Source organism: Elephantulus edwardii, unplaced genomic scaffold, assembly GCF_000299155.1.
Source record: "Elephantulus edwardii isolate Elephantulus edwardi_28Jun2011 unplaced genomic scaffold, EleEdw1.0 scaffold00015, whole genome shotgun sequence".
Lineage (NCBI taxonomy): Eukaryota > Metazoa > Chordata > Mammalia > Macroscelidea > Macroscelididae > Elephantulus > Elephantulus edwardii.
This window is the reverse complement of record NW_006399765.1, coordinates 817,339-837,098: the sequence shown is the minus strand read 5'-3', so window position 1 is coordinate 837,098 and position 19,760 is coordinate 817,339. Positions and strand designations below refer to the sequence as shown.

Below are 19,760 nucleotides of genomic sequence, written 5' to 3'. Positions count from 1 at the left end.
GGAGTACTCCTCCATCAGCACTTCCAAACTGCACACTGAACATGGGAAAAGTAATTTCTCCTTAAACTGAAGTGGCTCAGTCATTCTTTCAGATATTTATTGAGTATATATTTTGTGCTATCCATCGGACTAAATCCCTGATTGAAAGTATCTGTGTCTTTCATGCCCTGTGTCACTATTAGCCAGCATGAGGGAAGTCTGAGAACTTTCTAAGAAAAGAAAAAAGAAAGCAGTTATGAAGAACAAACATATTTATCAAAAACATTAAAATCTCAAGTGGCCATCTTATTTTTCACACGAATAGAGCTGCCTTGAAGCCATTGTAGAAGTTAATTAAAAACATTCCTGCCCATGGAAAGCTTTGACTGAAAATGTTTAAAGTTTTTCTGAAAAACATCAAATACAGCACAAATTATTGAGTACTCCTTCTCCTGCTCACCCTTCGCTCTCTTGCTCTCTTGTGCTTTTGGACTTTCAGTTTTAACTGTTCACTTCTCATAGGATAGATTTCTCTAGACATCTAACAGGGCATCAAAGCACAAAATGAAAGGTCACTTTGACAATTGTCTAAACTCAAATTTTTAAAATTTGTCTTCAAAAGACTGGCAAAAAAATGTCTTTGCCTACCTCTGTTCCTAGATTTTAAAGGATACAGATAAAAATAAGACATACATAAGGCATTTCTTGCACGTGATGCAATGGACAGACTGAAAAAGTCTCATTTATGCCTACTGGATTAAGTGTAACCTTTAATCAGAAGGCATGCACTTGCCAAATTCAAATAAAAAACTTAAATAACATAGTTCTTAAAAAAAATTACTAATGAACCAAATCAAATCTAGTATTATAAAAAAGTAAATTTCTAGAAACAAAGATGGCAAAACAGATTAAAAGGAATTGTTATCACAAAAGTAATGTACGAAAAGACATACTTCCTTTCCATTTTCATATTCTTATTTTTCTATGTGAAAAAATGGTTAAAGCCTGCTCTTTTGTTATTGTTCTGTGCTATAGAGTTGGAACCAATCCCTTCTGAGTGTTTTCAGAGGCAGGAAACTGCACGAGAGGCACTTGCCCATCTTTCTTCTATGGGGCAACTGGTGGGTTTGAACTGTGTGCCTCTGGGATTACAGTGGAGCTTCTTACCACTAGGCCACCAGAGCTCCCTACTTTTTGTAGATGTAATATGTCAACTCTTTGAATGAAAGGTGAGAATCTTTGAAGAAACTTTGGTGGACTGTGGAAAGTTAGAAATGAATTGGCATAATGAGTAAATATGATAAAATCACTGTTTGCTATTACACTAACTATTAGGTTTGCATTGTCCTTCTTTAAGACAGATGTAAACTGCACATTCCAACAATTCTCCTTTATTTACTATAGAGTGTTCTAACTAGGCTGAGTACAAAGACAAATCATAGCAGAGAAGACTAAACTGTCGGAATGGCCTCTGAAGAACACTAAGTGGCAGAAATACTTCTGGAGTCAGGTTCATGTTCGTGCCCACCAATATGCGACAAAAGGTTGACAGTTTTAGAACATTTGCGATGAAGAACATGGGTACATCTTGTAAAGCAAATGATATTTTTAAAATTCATACAACCATGGAAGTTGATAGAGGACAACCCCACTAGATGAGCCGATGGAGTCACAAGTTTGGGTCTTCAATAGTAGAACTAGATGGCTTAACTGTGGGACAGAGTCAGAGGCCTCAGGAGGCTGCTTAACTACCGTACCTGTGCAGTCCGGGGGTCAGTCACCTCCTTGTACAGGCTGATGTCCAAGTAGTAGCCAGACTCGTTTGTCAGGAAGAGGCGGATGGGAATTGCTTTTCCAGTTGGTGTCAGGCGAATGTTGATTTTCAGTTCTGCCTGGAGGACGCGCAATTTCCACAGCCGACTTCCATAGCGCATTACCATGCTCCGCACAGATTCCTCAATCTGACACAGACATATCACCAAGCACAAAACTTAAATACACCGTGACCAGGATCGGCTCTAGGACTGCCCAGCTTTGAGAAAAATATGCTAGTTTTTGGAGATGTGTACTACATATAGTTGTTAACGGAACGTGGTCCGATAGTCCGTCCCCCCCCCCCCCCCCCCCCCAGTCTTACTCTTGCTAGTAAGTCAGGAATGATTTCACGCTAGCCCGGCCATTTGAAAGGTTTTCTCTGGCTCACAATATCTAAATCACAACTCCTTCCATTTTCCCCCAATTATATTCATATTCTTGTTTATATCAAAGACCTGTAATATCTAAAATTGCAAGCCATAAGATTTAAGATAAAACCCCAAACAGGAATAAAATCTCTAGTTAAGCAGCTATTAAGTAGCATTTATATGCATGGTAACTATGTTTCATTACACTTACAGGACCTTAAATCAACATAGCTATTATTACCATGAGCTTTTTCCATACAATTTTATTAAACTTTATAATATATACTTCTTGGTAAATTGCACAAGTTAAAGAAAGGCAATTTGAAGGTGGTGCTAAAAAGTTCTCTCTTGAGAGACTCAAGCTTGGTCATTGCCAAGTCCAACTGAGGTTTAGGTAGATGATACATGTTCCCTAGTTTCTCTAAGCTTTATGCCAAGGCAGCCCGGTGCGCCGAATTTTAATGATGAGAAGGGTTATTCTCACAACTGGCTTTAGACGTGATTTCGCCTCACTGATATGCTGAAGTGAAAGCTTTCCCCACCCCTAATATTGCTGCAGACAGCAAGGACATGGATATATCATCAAGCAACTAAAAATTAATGTTTTCTAACATGAAACCTCTTTCTAAAAAAACTCCAAAAGCAAAAACCATGCCTATAACTGATGCTGAGAAAAGGAAACTATCTAAAATTCTATAGAAAATAGTTTAAAATAGGAGAAACAGAATATCCTGCTTTAGTTACACTTGGGATAAAAGGTCAAGAGCACAAACACCTACCAACACCTTGCTTTCCTTCTTTAAACTATATGGAATGAATTTTAGATCAGCACCTCAGTGAACAAAAAACCACACACAACACATCACAGTATTGGTAAAAAAATATAGAAAAGAAATAAGCACACTGGAAAGATAAATTACCTTGCTAAGATCACCAGGTAAGTAACTGTTACAGTCATTTGCTCGGTGGTATGCACATGAACTATAGAGTTCATGCAATTTTGCCAATATGTCCAAAAACATCAAACTAAATATTCCAGATGAAAAATCCTAGACAATCTTATAAAACAAGACCACTATCATGGCAACTATCATAAAATAGGCACCAATGGGAGAAGAGAGTTTGTATGCTTCTGTACTGCATGTACAAGCATGATATTACTGTACCACTTTCAGTTTTGAGCTCTGCCTTCAGTGATTACACTAAATTTTTTATACCATCCCAAAAGTCCAACCTCATTCGTATTTTGTAAACTACAAAGAGTCAAGATTTAGCAGTTGCAAAAGGAGTCTATGTTTCCAAGTACAAAAGAGAATAAATACGAGCAAGCCTCTCTGCTTGTTCCGACTAGTGCTGGGAGAGAGGCTGAGATGTACCTTTGATGGGTCCATGATGACCGTGGGCACAAAGTTGAGGAAGATATGGTTACAGTCGGTTCGGACATTCGTATTGTTAAAAGCAACTTCTAACTCATCCATGGCTTCCAGGAGCAACCGCTCCCCTTCATTTTGTAGATATTCAAAAGACGCTTCCTATGCAAGGAGAAGGTTACCATCAACACTAATGTATATTTTAAAAGAGGCAATAAAAAGTTCCATTACTCAAGGAGTAGTATGTCATGAAGTATAAAGCACCAGGTGAAGGTGTTATTTACCCTTCCCCTAGAGGGATATACAGTCAACCGAGAACCACAGGCAACAGGAGTGGCTGGGGTCAGAGCTACTTCTTCCAGCCCTTCTAATCCCTTCTGCTGTCTTCTGTATATCATTTCCTTCCAATAGGTAGAGATGCTATGGAGTCAAAATGACTGCATTTCACATATGCCAAGCAAGGAAAGGAGAAGCTAAAGCAAGGTTATGGTTATGGAATGCAGTAGTAACTAACTCTTCAGTAAATGGTTTGCTATATACACCCAGAGCCCACACCTCCAGACAGATTTACAAATTGGTCATTACATCTTTAGTCTTTCTCCTTATCCTCTATCATCACCCAACTCTAGTTGGTATGCCATGCCTTTTTCAAGAAGTGAGTAAAATCAGGGTTCTAGTACTAAGAAAAAGAAAATTCAATGGGGGGGGCGGCGAAGGTGAGGTCTTTTATTATATAGACTTTCTTTTGGGAGAGAAATGACTCTTACATCTTTCCTGACTATTGGAGAGCTGAGTTCAAGAGCCTTGATTTAAAAAAATGACAACTGATTTTGAACTATGCTTGGTTTTGTCCTATCTCTTCTCACAGGAATAACGCCAGTCTAAAATATAGCACTCACCTTGGTGACGAGATCAGAGTGTCTGATAATTGCCCGAACAAAGAACCTGTAGTCTGTCACTTCTGTACCCACTTCCACTTTGGCTGCCCCAAGATACAGGTGCATCTTATGATTGGCACATGGGATGGCAGTGAGGTCAAAATTTCTCATTCGGTTCAGTTCCAACTGAAAGGCCAGGGCAGGCTCCAGGTGACGATATATACGATCCTCTTCAAACTGAGCACAAGAATGGGGGGAAAACCAGCTGACAATAGGCAGTTACTGAATTCTATCATACATGCCTATGTAAAACAGATGCTTCAAGATGGAAACATAAGCTATGATGCACTAATAAGCAATAAAAACGAGCTCCAGACAGAGTTTATATAAGATTCAGCACTACAGTATCTGTTCACTTCTCCGCCCTTCATCATTTATACTTTTACAAGTAGTGGTGCTCTCCGTTAAGAAGCAGCAAAATCAATGAAACAAAACGAAAACCTTTCTCAATTCCTTCAGAAATGCTGTAGCTCTTACTTTAAAGTTCATTTTTGATATTTAATCATAGACTGCTACATGTTAATATCTATTTCAAATGGCAACATTTGGCCTATCTCTCTAGACTTAAGGAGCTGGTCTCAAATTTTATCCTCCTATAATTTCTGGCATGGTAAGAAGGATATAGTAAATACTTTAAAAAATGTGTGTATACATACAAAATTTTAAAGAAATTTATTTGGGGAACATAATGTATCTATAATTGAGTAACTATTTGTATATCTTTTTTAAAAGCTACATAAACATATTTACTATATGTTTTGTTGAAAGGAAATTATAATCTTTATAAAAGGGGGTGGGGGAAAGTCAGTCCTTACCTTATCCCTTGCTCGGAATGTGAAAAACTTGGGAAATTCTCTCTGTGTTAAAAAGGAAAAAAATATGTCAAGTCTTTCACAGATAGCACTCTTTAGGGGTAGACGATAGCAGAGAGGCAGTCAAACATCCAAAAGAGAGTTAGGTAGAAAGCATGCTTCTTACCTATTTTACTCCAGGGAATGTGACTGATCCTCTGGCTAATGACCCCACTTCTAGACTTGAGAATCACTATAAACCTAATTTCAATAACTGACCTCTCATAAAGGACAAAAAAAATTGACATGTTTTCAATTTCTAATTGAAAAATATAATCTAAATCTTCCTATATGGCGCTCTTGGCACAACCTCATACATAATCCAGTATATACTACAGTCATTGCAAACATAGTTATAAAACTGATTTCCCAAGTTTCTCCTTAAACTCCTAAAATATAAGTTAGCCAAACAGCCAGGAAAATAAAAAAAAAAAAAATCCATGTTTTTTCACATTGATTCTCAAGTTAATAATTTTCAGGATTTAAACAATAACATTTCAAGGCAAAAGAAAGTAAAGACACTACGCTGGTCACTATGAGTACATGTTATGCAAAGAAGAAAAGATGGAGTGGAACTAGTGAACTTGTAATCATCAGGTCTTTTCACTCTTCCGCAAAGCATTAACAAGAAGGCAACCAATTTACTAGAATCTTATTAATTAACAAAGATAAATTCAATTAGCAGAGTTCATTAGTTTCTGAAATTTAACTTATTAACACCAAATACCCCTGTTTCTCGGATGGGAAGCTCTGTTTGTAGTGCTGGAATCAAGTCATTACTATTTGCCTCTATAGGAGGTTTCATTAGACATCTTCTTTCATTATCAGAGCAATATAATCAAGTATTTATTGGCACAAGGCAGAGAGACCAGGCTAGCTGTCTGTATTATCCTCAAAGAGTTTTTAAGAACCACGAAGGGAAGGTGGAACGAAAGCTAAATTGCCAGGTACTCTCGTGGTTGTCCCATCGGATGCTTTCAACCACTCAAGGTAGGTAGTATGACCCTCATTTTCTAGATGAGAGGCCATAAAGTGAGCTTGGGTCTCTAATACCAAAGCTCTTACCATTCATCTATATCCTCTATCTCTCAAGAGGAGGGTATTATCTTTCTTATATTATCGCCCCAACTTCCTTATTTAGAGAATTTCTCTTTATTGCAAGAAAACTTAGTAACCAAGACTTTAAGAAAATCTCTTGTCCAGCCAGATTAGGATATCTCAAAGCCATTGGAAAGTGAATTTTATACGAGACTAATCTTCCACTGGTGGTGGTTTGTTCTAAATTCTGACCCCACTGAAGGACAGTGAAAACAGGAAGATGGCTTGAAGGTTACAGAAAGAAGTTTAGCTTAGTTGTCAGTAAATTTCATGCTCATGGCTTTGTGTAAGCTACTTCTGATTTTATTCCAGGGAAGTGTGGATTTCAGATCATTACTTATAAAGGTAACATGACAAAAAGTGGAAGGATAGTAAAATCCTTCCACAGAATTCTCAGAAATAAATGTCAAGGAAACAGACAATATAAACTTTTAAGTACACAATGTTTTTCTATTCTGTCATAATTATTAAGATTTTAACACATTATTTATTCAAATCTAAGTAATTATATGTTCAAAATAATTTTCCTATAGAACGGACCACCTGTCTTTTTCACTTAATCAATTAAGAAACTTATAGTGACTAAAGGTCATGAAAAGCAAACAATTTGAATGGAAATACCTTTACCACAAATAGTCAAAAGAGACTGACTAACCCTTTGAGGTGAGAAATGACTACCAGTCAGAAAACCACTTTCAATACTGTTATTTAAGGAAACAACAGGTGTCATGAGATAATATAAGCAAATCTTTCAGGAGAAAAAAGAGAATTCTGTGTACATTTTTCAGGCTTAAAGTAAAATCCACAATTTCACCATGGATCATTCAGGACAGGAGACAAAATGGGAAAATGGGGCCAGTGAGTAAGAGATCTAGAAGTCTGAAGAATTTTCTGTAAAATGCGTTTAAAAATACTGGTTTTTGTCCAATCAAAACCACAGAAACAATGCCTAAACACAGGAAAGAAAAAAAAAAATCCAGAAGCCTGATCTCACAGTTGTACTAAATACTTTTATCCCACCTTATCCTCATACTGAAATCTTTCCACTACCACCATTCCTGCTTATTCCATCACTAATGTAATTGCTTCGCAGGCATTTTACTAGTGTTATGGGCAAATATCATAATTGAATGTACACAAAGAAAAACACTCTGAGTGTTCTGGTACCAAAAAACAAAAGAACGCAACATTTCTCAGGAAGAAATTATACTCCTGCTGTGTTCTAATCAGCCAACCATCATCAAGACAATCAAAATAATTTGCCTAAATTAGCCAATCAAGACACCCTGCAAATCAGAGAATGTGAAAACCTGCAACAGAAAACATCATAGCTGATTATGATACTAATAATCGTGTTAAAAACCTAATGAGATGAAGAAATTGGAAGCTTGCTGGTGCAATTCTCTTTTACCTCAACATGCTGAGAACTAATTATATAGACTGTAATTAAAACAAAACCCCAAACCAAACCTTCTGAAAAAGTCCACTAGTAAACAGAACCACAACGGAAAAAGTACTAACCATGATACTCGGCAATGGTTTGTAACAGTAGATTCCTCAATGTCAAAATTTTTAAAAAAATTAGTTTTAAAGGAGTCATTTACATAACAGTTAATAAAACTACAATTACCTCTTGGGTTACTTGACGTATCTAGGATCATAATCTTTATGGAAGTAGGCTGCCATATTTTGGCAGTCAATTGCTTAACCACTGCATCACTAGAGCTCCTTTTCCAATAAACATTACACACACTGACAATCCCATGGCACAGTCTTACTCTGTAATATATGGGATCCTAATACCAAAGGAAATGGTAGAACTGTAGCTTAGGTAACTGCAGAAATTCAAGGACTCAAGTCGTCTTTAAAAAAAAACAAAACAAAACAAAGAAGATACTAGACTTGTTTTCCCACAAACGTTCCCTTTAAATAGCAACGTTAAGCAGTTATTCAAGATCTATTATATAGTTACAAAAACAGAGTTGGCACTGAGTCACTTTAATGCTAGCGAATACGGACACATCCGAAGAGCAGGTTCCACACTGTCTATGCCAGTAGGAAACATCCCTGTGGACATACCTCTGAGGACTGTAGTGCTTAAATGAGGAGGTTTTAGAAATGTTTACACCTTCAGTGGCATATGACTACACATTCATAAAAGCCAGGCTTTGGTGGAATCCCTCCTCCTCTGTCTGGCTCGCATTAGCTCTCGTTTGGCTCTGAGGCAGTTTGAAAAGTAGTTGAAGACGATGTAAAAGTGCAACTGCTTCATTTCATATCAGCCAATGTTGTTCCTGAACCAAACTTGGTAACCTTTCTCCTCTCCTTGACCTCATGTGCACATCCTCTCTTTTATTCAATAATATAGGGATTTCACAGTGTAGAACAGGGGAGGCTGCATACATCACAGTGGATTACCAAGAAGCCAGAGAGATCAAGGGATTCATTGCTAACACTCCCAGAAAGCTCCTTCTTTTTCACACTACACTAACTATGGGCAGCACACATCAGAAACATGACAGAGGCTAAGCATCCTTCACGAATGGCGAGCTACCACCAGCAGAGGCACTCACAGCTGTGCCATGACAGTGAGCCCTGGATTTGTACAATTCCTGCCAAGGCTTCCAGGCTATTGTAGATCCAGACTCAAGTTCGGTAATAGTTGTCCTGCCCCACTGAGTAACCACGAATCATTTAAAAGGGGCCGACAATAAAAATATTCCAACTCTTCTGTCCTTCAATTCTTCAGAGCAAATTGAGTCTACACCTTAAATCTTAAACATTCTCTTATATCTAAAGCAGATTTTCCTATACTTGTGATGAATCAAACAACCGGATTACTTAATTGATTTCTTGTTTGATGCCATTTCAAATTGGAAGTAGACAATTATTTCCAGGGATGAACTCCCTACTGTGCTCATTTCCAAGCAGATTTTGCCTATACACGTCTCCATTCAACTTAAATTCAGAGACACTGGGAGAAATAGGAAAGAAAGTGTTTTAAAGCTGTTAGATGCACGCTAGGACATGACACAGATTGACAGAGATAAAAAAAGGGATGGCTCTGGTACACATTTCACCCTTAAAAATAATTTCAGTGAGAATATTTTTTTAAAAAAGTTTTTCTGAGGAGAGTTTTAATTTATTATTGAATTCTTAAGGGAAATTAGCATACTACAGAAGACAAGACTATCGGAGCCATAAGGGGGGGGAAAAGTTACCAATTCAGTGTTTTCCCTAGAATGATTGTATTTCAAAGTCAGGGGGATAAGCAAAACTAAGTTAACATTTAAAAATGCAGCCCAGTGTTCTTTTCAAAACTAGGGACTGGCTCTGCCATGTCTACCTTGGTTCTAACCAGCATCTACCAGCCATAATATTTATTCATATGCTCTCATATTCTATCCCCCAGTATCAATTTTATTCTTGAAGCTCCTGATTTTTCTTCCTAAAGCCCCAGGGTTCTCTTTTAAGCTCTCCATACTTCTCCATCACCTCCACTTTCCTATCTAAAGTTATTGATTGATACCTATCTACACTGCGCTTCATTTCCCAACATCAATAACACAGGGGGTCATGTGATCCACAACAATTCCTAAAGCATTTCAAACAATCGTGGCTCTTAAGGTTTCAGATATGTTCTCTGGTTTCTATAACTAGCCTGACGAGGTGAGCTGTGAGAGGGAAACAAAACACCAAGTGCTAGAGATCTAATAAGCAAAACAGCAATAAAAGCGATCACAGGTTGTTATGTACACTGCCGAGGCAGAACCGACCGCCAGAGGAGACTGTCCGTCCTTCTCCCATAGAGCAGCTGGTGGACTCAAACTGCATACCTTTGTGTTGACAATACAGTTCCTTACCAATAAGCCACCAGAGCTCCCAAATAAACAAAGGGCAATAAAAGCAATCACAGGTAGGACTTTGAATTATCAGTGTAAATGGATAGGACTTGAAAATGAAATTAATTGCTAAGGTAAAAGAAAATTTTTAGCAGGAAAAGTAGAATTTCATAACCTCTGAGTTCTTGTTTAGCTACATTAAGATCACATTTTAAAGAACTGTTAGGACTACAATCAGCTGTTTTAAAGAATGAAATCTTCATGGCAATTTAGACTTTTTATCTGTCAAATCTCTCTTTTCAATGAAAATGTTATCCTTTTGACTATTAACAGTTAATGCCGTTAAGTGGGAAAACTAGCAATTACGGCTTAAATTTTCTTTTTTTTCCATTTGGTATATAATCTGGGGGGGGGGGGAACGACGACGACGGACCCTATCAACACAGGTATCGTAAATAAGAAATCACTGTTCTTCAGAAAGTTTGCAAAAACAGAACTTGAATCCACCTTTGGTGGAGCCCAAGACCCTGAGGTGTAATGGGTAGGTTTTGATTATTAATTCACTGTGTGTACTGGAGAAATTACATGTTAGCTCTCGCTTCTGCCTTATTCATTTGGATAAATGCATATGACCATTCTAAACTACTTCTTGGAAATATACTGAGAATTCATTATAGGCTAAAACAAAACAAAGCCCTTTAAGTGGAACACTCTGTAGAACTAAATATTTATTGTAATACTTTATAAAGGAGAGAGACAAAATGCCCGGCTAGCCCCTCTAAATACTCACACATGCTCTGTTTAAATAAGTGGCACACAAATAAAACAGTAAGTAATCTTCCATTAATGTTCCTTTTACTTACATGAAATCTCTGATCCAACTCACAGTTGACCTGTTTCCTGAAATCCTTTCAAGTGAAAGACAGAAAAGAAGGGAAAACAGTAGAAGCTGGCAATTAGTAATAACATTAAAAATGCATTGAGTAAAAAGGTGGTGAGTTAAACTAATGTTTTCTCTTAATTAAATTAATAGTTAATTCCCTTTAAATTCTGCTAGTAAAGGTATGATGCTAATCCCATTTTAAAAAATGTTTAATAGCTCTAGCAAGCAGCATAAAAATATTAGAGAGGTGCAATTCACATGCCAAGAATACCTTTTGTGCAACCAGGAAAGTAAGGCGTCGGATTCCATGCTCAACCAGGGTCGCTTTCTATGAATAAAGAAGCAAAATAATACATAAATGAGACTTGCATTCAGTGAAAATTTTACCTCTTAAGTCTGCGTGAGCGAAGCACCGTTTCTGAACAACAGTCTCTTGCCTCAGCAACTGCAAACTTACAAGTAAACAAATCTCAATCTGGCTGTGGAATACTTCTTATACTGATCCGTTTGATCAGGACAAAACTGAAAGAGAACTCTGGAGGCGAAAGTGATGTATAAGCTTGCTTCAGTTCTCTTAGAACTGACTCACATCAAAGTAGAACTTAATGCAACTTATACTTGGGAAATTGACATTGATGGACGTGTATTCAAATAGCATGATTAATATCAATTCAGAAGATAAACGCAATTAGGCAGAGGGAAAGGAATTATCCCTAAACCCAGAAAATAAATATAAAATAAAAGCACTAAACTGTTATGCAGATGATTGAATTTGACCTAGCAAACTTTGACTTTTTTAATTCTTCTGAAATATTTCCCAAATTCAATTAAATTAAAAAAACCCCAAAACAAACGAACCCCCAAACCAAGACCACTTTTATTTCATTAAAAATTATTCAAAGCAAGGCTTGACAGTCTTCTAAATTTAGTGATGACATACTTATATCATGACTTGGAACAGAGGAACAGTACATGAAGAGTCAACAGAGACCACCAGTTTCAAGATAGCCTTATATGAGCCTTGAGCCTTTGGACATAAGCCTTACTCTGTCCTGTACTGCTCACTTACCTCAAAAAGGCAAAGACAAAGCAACATATTAATGGCATTAGTAAAAGCAGTGCTTCAAAAGGTTCCTAGCAAAGGGGGACTATATGGCACCAGGTAGTAATATAGACACTAGTAGAATGACCTGACAGAATAAATAAATAGCACAAATAGGAAGGGGGGGGGGGGAAATCAGCCAGACTTCAGTTTAATCACATTTCTTATTATTCTAACCAAGAGCTAACAAAAAAACCAACACCTGGCATTTATTTTCTTAAGTTGTAACAAATTCAAAATTTCATTTCATTCTTGGTTTTGCTTTCTTATGATTATGTTCCTATTCCATTTTCTTCTACTTCTCCATGTGCTATAGAATTAGGTAGTAATAAACTTAATTTTATTAACATTATAAACAAAAATATATCTGGGAGAATTAATTTAGTCTAAGATCTAATAATGTATTAGCAGGTGAGACAGAATTAAGTATTGGTTTAAACACATTTTAAAATTATCTGTACTGCCATCATACCAAGTAGTGTAAATAAATCAAGTACTGACACTATAATAACGAATAAAAACAACTGTGTTGGAAGAAGAGGAAGGAACTTCTTAGTCTCTCAGCGCACCAAGAACAGAAACATTTCTTCTGACACCAACAAAGAATTCCACTACAGTCAAGTCCTTCAAAGACAAGCATCAATAGCTATGTTCTGGCAAGGGAAGAAAATAACTTTAATAATGCCATGATTTAAAATCAAAATTGTTATTGCTTTTAAAATTCCACAAGTGGCTGACAATAACAGCAGAGCAACAGGATTCTGATTACATTGTAATAATGCGGGTCTCACAGCAAGTCCACAGCTATTACCCAGCGATTAGGCGTCAGCACCTGGAGAAACTCCATTTACACTGACTGCTTCAATCTCCTCCACAAGTCATTTACAAATATATGATCCTAATTTCTATGAGAGAAAAAAAGACATGCTGGGACTAGAAGATTATTTGGACAATTTGGATCAACCTATTTGATAGTTTAATGCGTGCTTTAGGAAGAGGGGGGAAAAAACCCAACTTTTTCTAAACTGCTAGGAGGATGATTATGAAGTGAAAAACCAAAACTAGTTATTGCTTCTGTCCTTTTTAAAAAATTGCTTTTCTTTTTCTTTCTTTCATTTTCCCCTCTCTATTCCATGTTTATTCCAAACATGAAGAAAAAAAATCAAATATCCCTTCATCAACATAGTACCTGATGCAGTTAATAGCCTCTTGAATGCGGGAGGGTCTGTACCACTACCTCCGGAGTAGCCTTAGGGAAGGCCACTAGATTTCTGTGGGCCTCTGTTTACATGCTCACAAAATGAAAAACGGTACTTTCTTATCACACTGTTACAAGCACATAGCTCTTCAAATCCATATATGATGGATAATATAGGAAAAGGGTAATAAGCCTAAAGATGACATCAGTTTATGAAAATATGAGTAACTGGTGATTCAAAACCTAGGAAGAAACTTTTGTACAATAGTTAATGAAGCAGCAGCAGGCACGCACAATGCTCGGATTCTTCAGCTATGGTTTCTTGGGTCACTGGACTCTGGTTAATTTCATGTGGTCTCCAAGCAAGGACAAGAAGGAGGTAAATTTCTCTTCTAAAAGCAGCATGCCCAGTCATTTCCTCTACTTGAACCTTTTCCTCACATCGACCTCTGTAATTCCAAGTCAATGTAAGGGTTAAAGGGGAATTGTGGTATAAATGCTAAAACTACTCTTAAACCATGAAGTTACTATCTTTTTTGTCGATGGGTATGTGACATCCCTTAAAAGATGTGACTATCTATACACCAACTGCTTATATTACAGAATAATTTTTTTTTAAACAAGTATTTAGCTTTTTCTTTCTCATAAGCTTTCTGGGGTAGGTGCTAGGTGCCCTGATGGTACAATGTTTGAGCATCTGGCTACCAACTGAAAGGTCAGTGATCCAAATCCACTAGCAGGGAAAAACTATGTGACAAGCCACTTCCTTTAAGATTAACCCACCAAACTAGATGCGGTCAAGTCAGTTCAACTGCCAATGACTCCATAGGGCCCCACAAGATAGAGTAGAACTGCTCCATAGGGTTTCCAAGGCTATAATCTTTACATAAACAAACTAGCTTTCTTCCATGGTTTGGACCACCACCACTAACCTTCTGGTAAGCAGGCAAGCACATAAACTGGGTAGGAGTACCAACAGGGCTCCTTCCACAAAGACTCCAGCCTTGGAAACCTTGCATGGCAGTTCTACTCAGACTTATAACATTTCTGTAAATTGGAATTGACTTTACTGTATAAAACGACGACAACAACAACAACAAAAAATAAGCTGATTTCTGGTCAAAGAAGAGACAAAGGATCTTGCATTCAGGACAGGTTAAGAGAAGCTCTTTGACATCTATCACATTTCACAAAAAAATGCAGTTACGGATTATCATTTAAGACTGTTGATTCTCCTCAAGTAAACTATAAATATCTTCAGGACTAAGAATGTGTCACTGACTAAAGTACCTACTTTTGAACCAGTTGGAGCTGAAGTCAAAAGCCTTAAGTTCTGACCACTCTGAGCTGTGCTTTTCTCTATACGTAAAAGTGGAACACTTCCTGACCAATTAAATCCCATGGAATTGTAGTAAGGTACAAATATAAATTTTCCCCTGGAATACTTTTTATAAATGTATGCTGATTCATTAGGAATTGAAGGGGGAAAAATACATTTTAGTTAGAACAAGACAAATTTAGACAAGCAGGAGTTAAAAGCAAAGAGGAAATTATTCCATATTAGAGAATGCTGAAAAGAGGAAATAAACAAGGTAGAGACAAGAAAGACCTAAGCCCTTCCACAGAACAGTAAACAAGAGATTATGGTAGCCTATTAAATAGTAAATTAAAATGGCATCGTAAAGGTAAAAGAGAATCCTTCTTGAATGGAAGGACGACATAGTAGAGGCGTATTTAGGCCATTTAATTCTGTGGTGGTGATGCCAACTATCCAGAGAGAAATTGTAAAGGAAAATAAGACCAAAATAAAACCCACTGCCATCAGGTTGACTCGAATTCATGTCAGACCTACAGGAGGGAGCCCTGGTGGTGTAGTGGTAAGGAGTTGAGCTGCTAGTCCAAGAGCATGCAGTTCGAATCCATTAGCTGTTTCATGGGAAAAAGATGGGCAGTCTGCACCCATGCAATTTACTGCCTCTGAACACTGGCTAGAATGTCAGCTATGGTTGTTTCTGATTTGATGATATGTAGAATTGCATCACAGGATTTCTAGGGTTTAAAATCTTTACTGCTTCATCTTTTGGTTAGCAGCCTTTCGGAATGTCTACTAGGTCACAGAACTCCTTAAAGGAAAATATTCAAAACGTGTAATTATTCAGTCCTGACTCACAGAGCCTCTCTAATAAGTTCCTAGGCTGTACATTTTTTATGGCAGGAGATTGCTTCCCATTTCTAAGGGGTGGATTAGTGGATTCAAACAACCAACCTTCTGCTCAAAATATAATGCAGTTCCTTTAAAAGAAGAGAAGTGGACCAAATGGAAATCTAGTATGATACGTGAGGTGTGAACAGTGAAGGTTTAAATAGAGAGATGATAATAGGAATGAAAAGAAAAACAAGAGAGAGAGAGAGAAACAAATTTTGCAAAGAAAAAACTAAATGACCTTGATAACTGAACAAAAAGACATACCACCAATAAAAAAAAATACAAAAAACCCATTCAGGTTATAAGTATAAAATGAGAGAGTGAAAAGGAAAGAAAACTGTCAACTTCTGAATGAATATGGGTAGGTAAGAGGTTTTGTTGGTTTTCAGGAGGAGTGGAGTTGGGACATGAAGAAATTTAAATTTATATTATAAAGTTTGCTGTTAACATGAGACATAAGTATACAAATGATAGAATATTGCGAAAAACATGGAAGTCTAATTGGAATCTTAAAAAAGGAAAGAGAATACAGAACACTTGAGAGAAAGCCTTTGCTCCTTTCAAGGAGGAAGGTCCATCCCTTTGAAGATGTAACTTTCTAATAAATCTATCATTACTATTTACTCTCAAACAAAACAAAGAAGAAAACATGAGAAAGGTGTGGTGTTTGGAGTTACCAATGGAAAATACTCAGCAAGTGACCGGAAGTTCAAAGACTGAATTTCCCTTACAACACTTTAAATATTTGCATTTATATATTTTATTTGCTGCCAAAAAAATATTCACTATATATTATTAAATTACTTTGGAACTGTATTCCTACATGTAGAACTGTATACAAGATGTTGGTGTGTGCTGTAGAGTCAGATCCGACCTATAGCTGACCCTCCAGCAGGTTTTCAGAGGCAGTTAATCGCATGGGAGGAAACTGCCCATCCTTTGCCCACATATACAAGAGATGGGCCTTAAAAGAAGCAACCAAAGAGGGTAAATATGACATGCAGACAGCAAGAAAGAAGCCGTGACCAGGTGCCAGCCAGTCAATGACTTACGTTTTGCTGAGTGAACTCTCTGAACATGGCTGCCAGGCTGTCATCCTCAATATCGCGGTCAGTCTTGATAGCCACATTCAGAATGTGAATTGGTTCATCCCTTGGGACCTATAAAAAAGAACACAAACCAAAAACATTATCAGGATGGCTAATATAAAGCAGGGAAAAGTTGTAGTACTTGGCAGATTACCTGGAATGGAAGCGTTTTAGTTTGTACATCTGTACACCTGTAGGGATAAGCAATTGAAATTCCTGCCCCACAACCACAACAGATATTGTTAAGATACTTTAAAAAGGCACCAAAAGCATTTGCTAGAAGTGCCCCAAAGGCTGACCGGACACAAAATTTTAGATCTGTTTGGTCCTAAGCTTTTTACTAGTAAGATGGGAGTGAAACCATTTGCACCTCCCTCTTAACAAAAACTGAAGAAAAAGAAGTGTAATAAGCCACCTGTACATATTCATATATAGTATATTTCTATATAACTTATCAAACTAAAATTGTATGTACCAAACCATGGCGGGGGGGAGGGGGGGGGAGAGAGAACATAATAGGGAAAGAAGAGAACAATTTGCTTATAGAGAAATGAAAAAGAGGAATTTACTAAAAAGACAATCTTAAAACAAAATGTCATTTTCCTTTCCATCACTCTGAAGTCTACCATTTCCTGAAGGCTAGCTCTGGTGGCCTTGTGGGAGCTGCACTGCCAATCCAAAGGCGGGGAAGTTCAAATCCACTTATTGCTCTGCAGGAGAATGATGAGCAGTCTCCTCCTTAGCAACTTACAGACTCTGAAAACACACTGGAAGGCCAGCTCTGAGTCAGTTTTTACACAACAGCAATGAGTGATGGAGCTCTCACGGTCTAATGGGTAGGGAGTCCAGCTGTTAACCCAAGGCAGTGCCTCTCTGGTGGTTTGAGCCCACTAGCAGCTCCTGGGATAAAGATGGACTAACTCATCCTGGGAGATTTACAGCCTCCATGCAATTTAGTTTGGACCCTATCCATAGGAATGAGACTATGTTTCTTTTAGCTTGATGATAGTACTATGATGCAAAAATACTTCACATCACCAGGTAAGAATTCAAGAACTAGAGTTCAGCAGCTAAAAAGAAATATTCATGGACTCAGAGGCAGCTACAGCGGACACAAGTATCCAGCAGTATAGATTCTTGAGGTTATTTAGTTGGAATATTTATTACCTTGTTTTAAAAAAAAATGTTTTGCAAGCTCTGGTGCCCTAGTGGCAAGAAGCTGCAACTGCAAGTTCAGAGGTGCACAGTTCAAATCCACCAGATGCTTTGCTTGAGAAGGAGGAACAATGTCCTCCTGTACCAGTCAGATCTGATTTGACGGTACACACAAAAAATAATGAAGAGAGAGAGAGAGAAATAAAAATGTTTTGATGAGAAATTCCATAATGATACAAAGAAGAACTTTTCCATATAATGTTCTGAAATTAAAAAATAAAAGCTGGTAAGTATATAGCACAAGTGGCATAGCTAAAGGAACAAATTCAACTCCTAAAAGGGACATTATACCTTGTCTTCATCGTACAAAGATGTGTGACCTGCTTCGGGGAATGTGGGGCTTTGGGGTGGGGAGTCACAGAAGCAGCCCATCACTTCTTCAAAGATCCTGAAAAATACCAGAGAAACATCACCATGAAAACTCAAATGGCAAGAAACTAATGTTGCTATATTCCAGCTCAGTCTAAAGAATGATTTATCCTGCCCTGTGCTCAAAAGCCAACTGAACAGAAGAATCACCAATGGCTAGAGGTGACATGCAAAATTTTACCAAGTGGCAGAAATTAGGAGGATAGATTGTTTAACTTTTAATAAGCCATCTATATTTTTCCCCTTTTTTAAAAAAAAGGCAAAAGAATGATTTAAAGCTTTGTGTGTGTTTGTTTCCATATGTAAGATACGAGCACTGCTGTCATCATCGGTCTTGAAGTAACAGAAAGAGGCTGGGACTGGAGCAGTGACAGACCAATGTAATTACCCCTCCCCCTAGAGTACTGCATCAGTATACATCAAGAGATAGATGCTGAATGCATTTAATCAAAAGATGTATCGTCTCTGGTGGGGCTTACTCTAGTGTTGTGTTTAATTTCTCCTGACATTTCACTCATCATAGAGCAGACAGCTTTTTCTGTTAGCTTCTAAGGAAAAGATGGGTTTTGTTTGCTTCTTTTTTTCTGATTAGGCTCACACTACAGGTAGAGGCTTGTAAAGTCTGAATAAAAGGCAGAAATGGTAGGAGGCATATAGTGAGGGCTCTTTGGGTACTCTGAGGACCTTTATTCATGTGAGAAGGCTGAGACCCCAGAACAGAGGCATCAATAGTTCCCCTTGTACAGACCTAGTTTCACAGTGTCTTACCTGACAAAATCTTCAAAAGTCCGAAAAGACACCATCCCGCCCATCCGCTGACACGGTGGAGTGAATGAGTTGTCCAACAGCACGTCACTGACACTAGCTACATGAGTCATGCCATAGTGGTTGAGGTTGGAGGAGAAGGACATTCTAAATGGTAAAAGAATCAAGATCATTAGACAAGGAGGGGAGGAGTAAGGATTATAAGAATAACAACAGGGAAAAGGAATTAGGGGGAAACGCTGAAGTAGGTCAGGTTGCAGAGCAGACTTGGTTTTAGATCCACTGTGAGTAAGGCTGTTTTATGAAATTCACATACACACCATTTCGTTTGACTCTCCCCACACAAAAGATCTTATTGTCATTCAAATATCTCCAAATAAAAATCAAAGGCTGCCAGGAATTTTAAGGCAGTTTAACTACAATGGCATTATGAAGTGTTTAAGGAGTGCCACATAAGTGGTTAAAAACCATCCTGCATCTTCCCCTTTCCCAGAACATAATCACTATAAAAAAGGACAGAGCAAGCCAAATGAGTTGCAACTGTGCAACACTAAGGCATTTTTCTCTAGGAATTAGGACAGAATATTTGTATACAAATATAAAACAGTAACTTTAGTTAAGTCTTTGAATGGTTTGGTGAATAATTATTTAAAACAAAACCCCATAATAGCAT

At 37.6% G+C, this 19,760-nt stretch overlaps 1 protein-coding gene across 1 annotated transcript in view; it reads right to left on the bottom strand.

Moving 5' to 3' along the window:
- The window catches only part of ACACA (acetyl-CoA carboxylase alpha), a 277,380-nt gene that overhangs the window by 101,324 nt on the left and 156,296 nt on the right, over nucleotides 1-19,760 (bottom strand). Inside the window, exons 31-39 of the mRNA XM_006881383.1 lie at nucleotides 19,091-19,234; nucleotides 18,245-18,341; nucleotides 16,703-16,810; nucleotides 11,416-11,472; nucleotides 11,125-11,169; nucleotides 5,286-5,327; nucleotides 4,432-4,647; nucleotides 3,539-3,694; nucleotides 1,737-1,940 (exon numbers count right to left, since the gene is read on the bottom strand). Coding sequence (XP_006881445.1) covers nucleotides 1,737-1,940; nucleotides 3,539-3,694; nucleotides 4,432-4,647; nucleotides 5,286-5,327; nucleotides 11,125-11,169; nucleotides 11,416-11,472; nucleotides 16,703-16,810; nucleotides 18,245-18,341; nucleotides 19,091-19,234 — 1,069 coding nt within the window. The remainder of the gene's footprint in view (nucleotides 1-1,736; nucleotides 1,941-3,538; nucleotides 3,695-4,431; nucleotides 4,648-5,285; nucleotides 5,328-11,124; nucleotides 11,170-11,415; nucleotides 11,473-16,702; nucleotides 16,811-18,244; nucleotides 18,342-19,090; nucleotides 19,235-19,760) is intronic.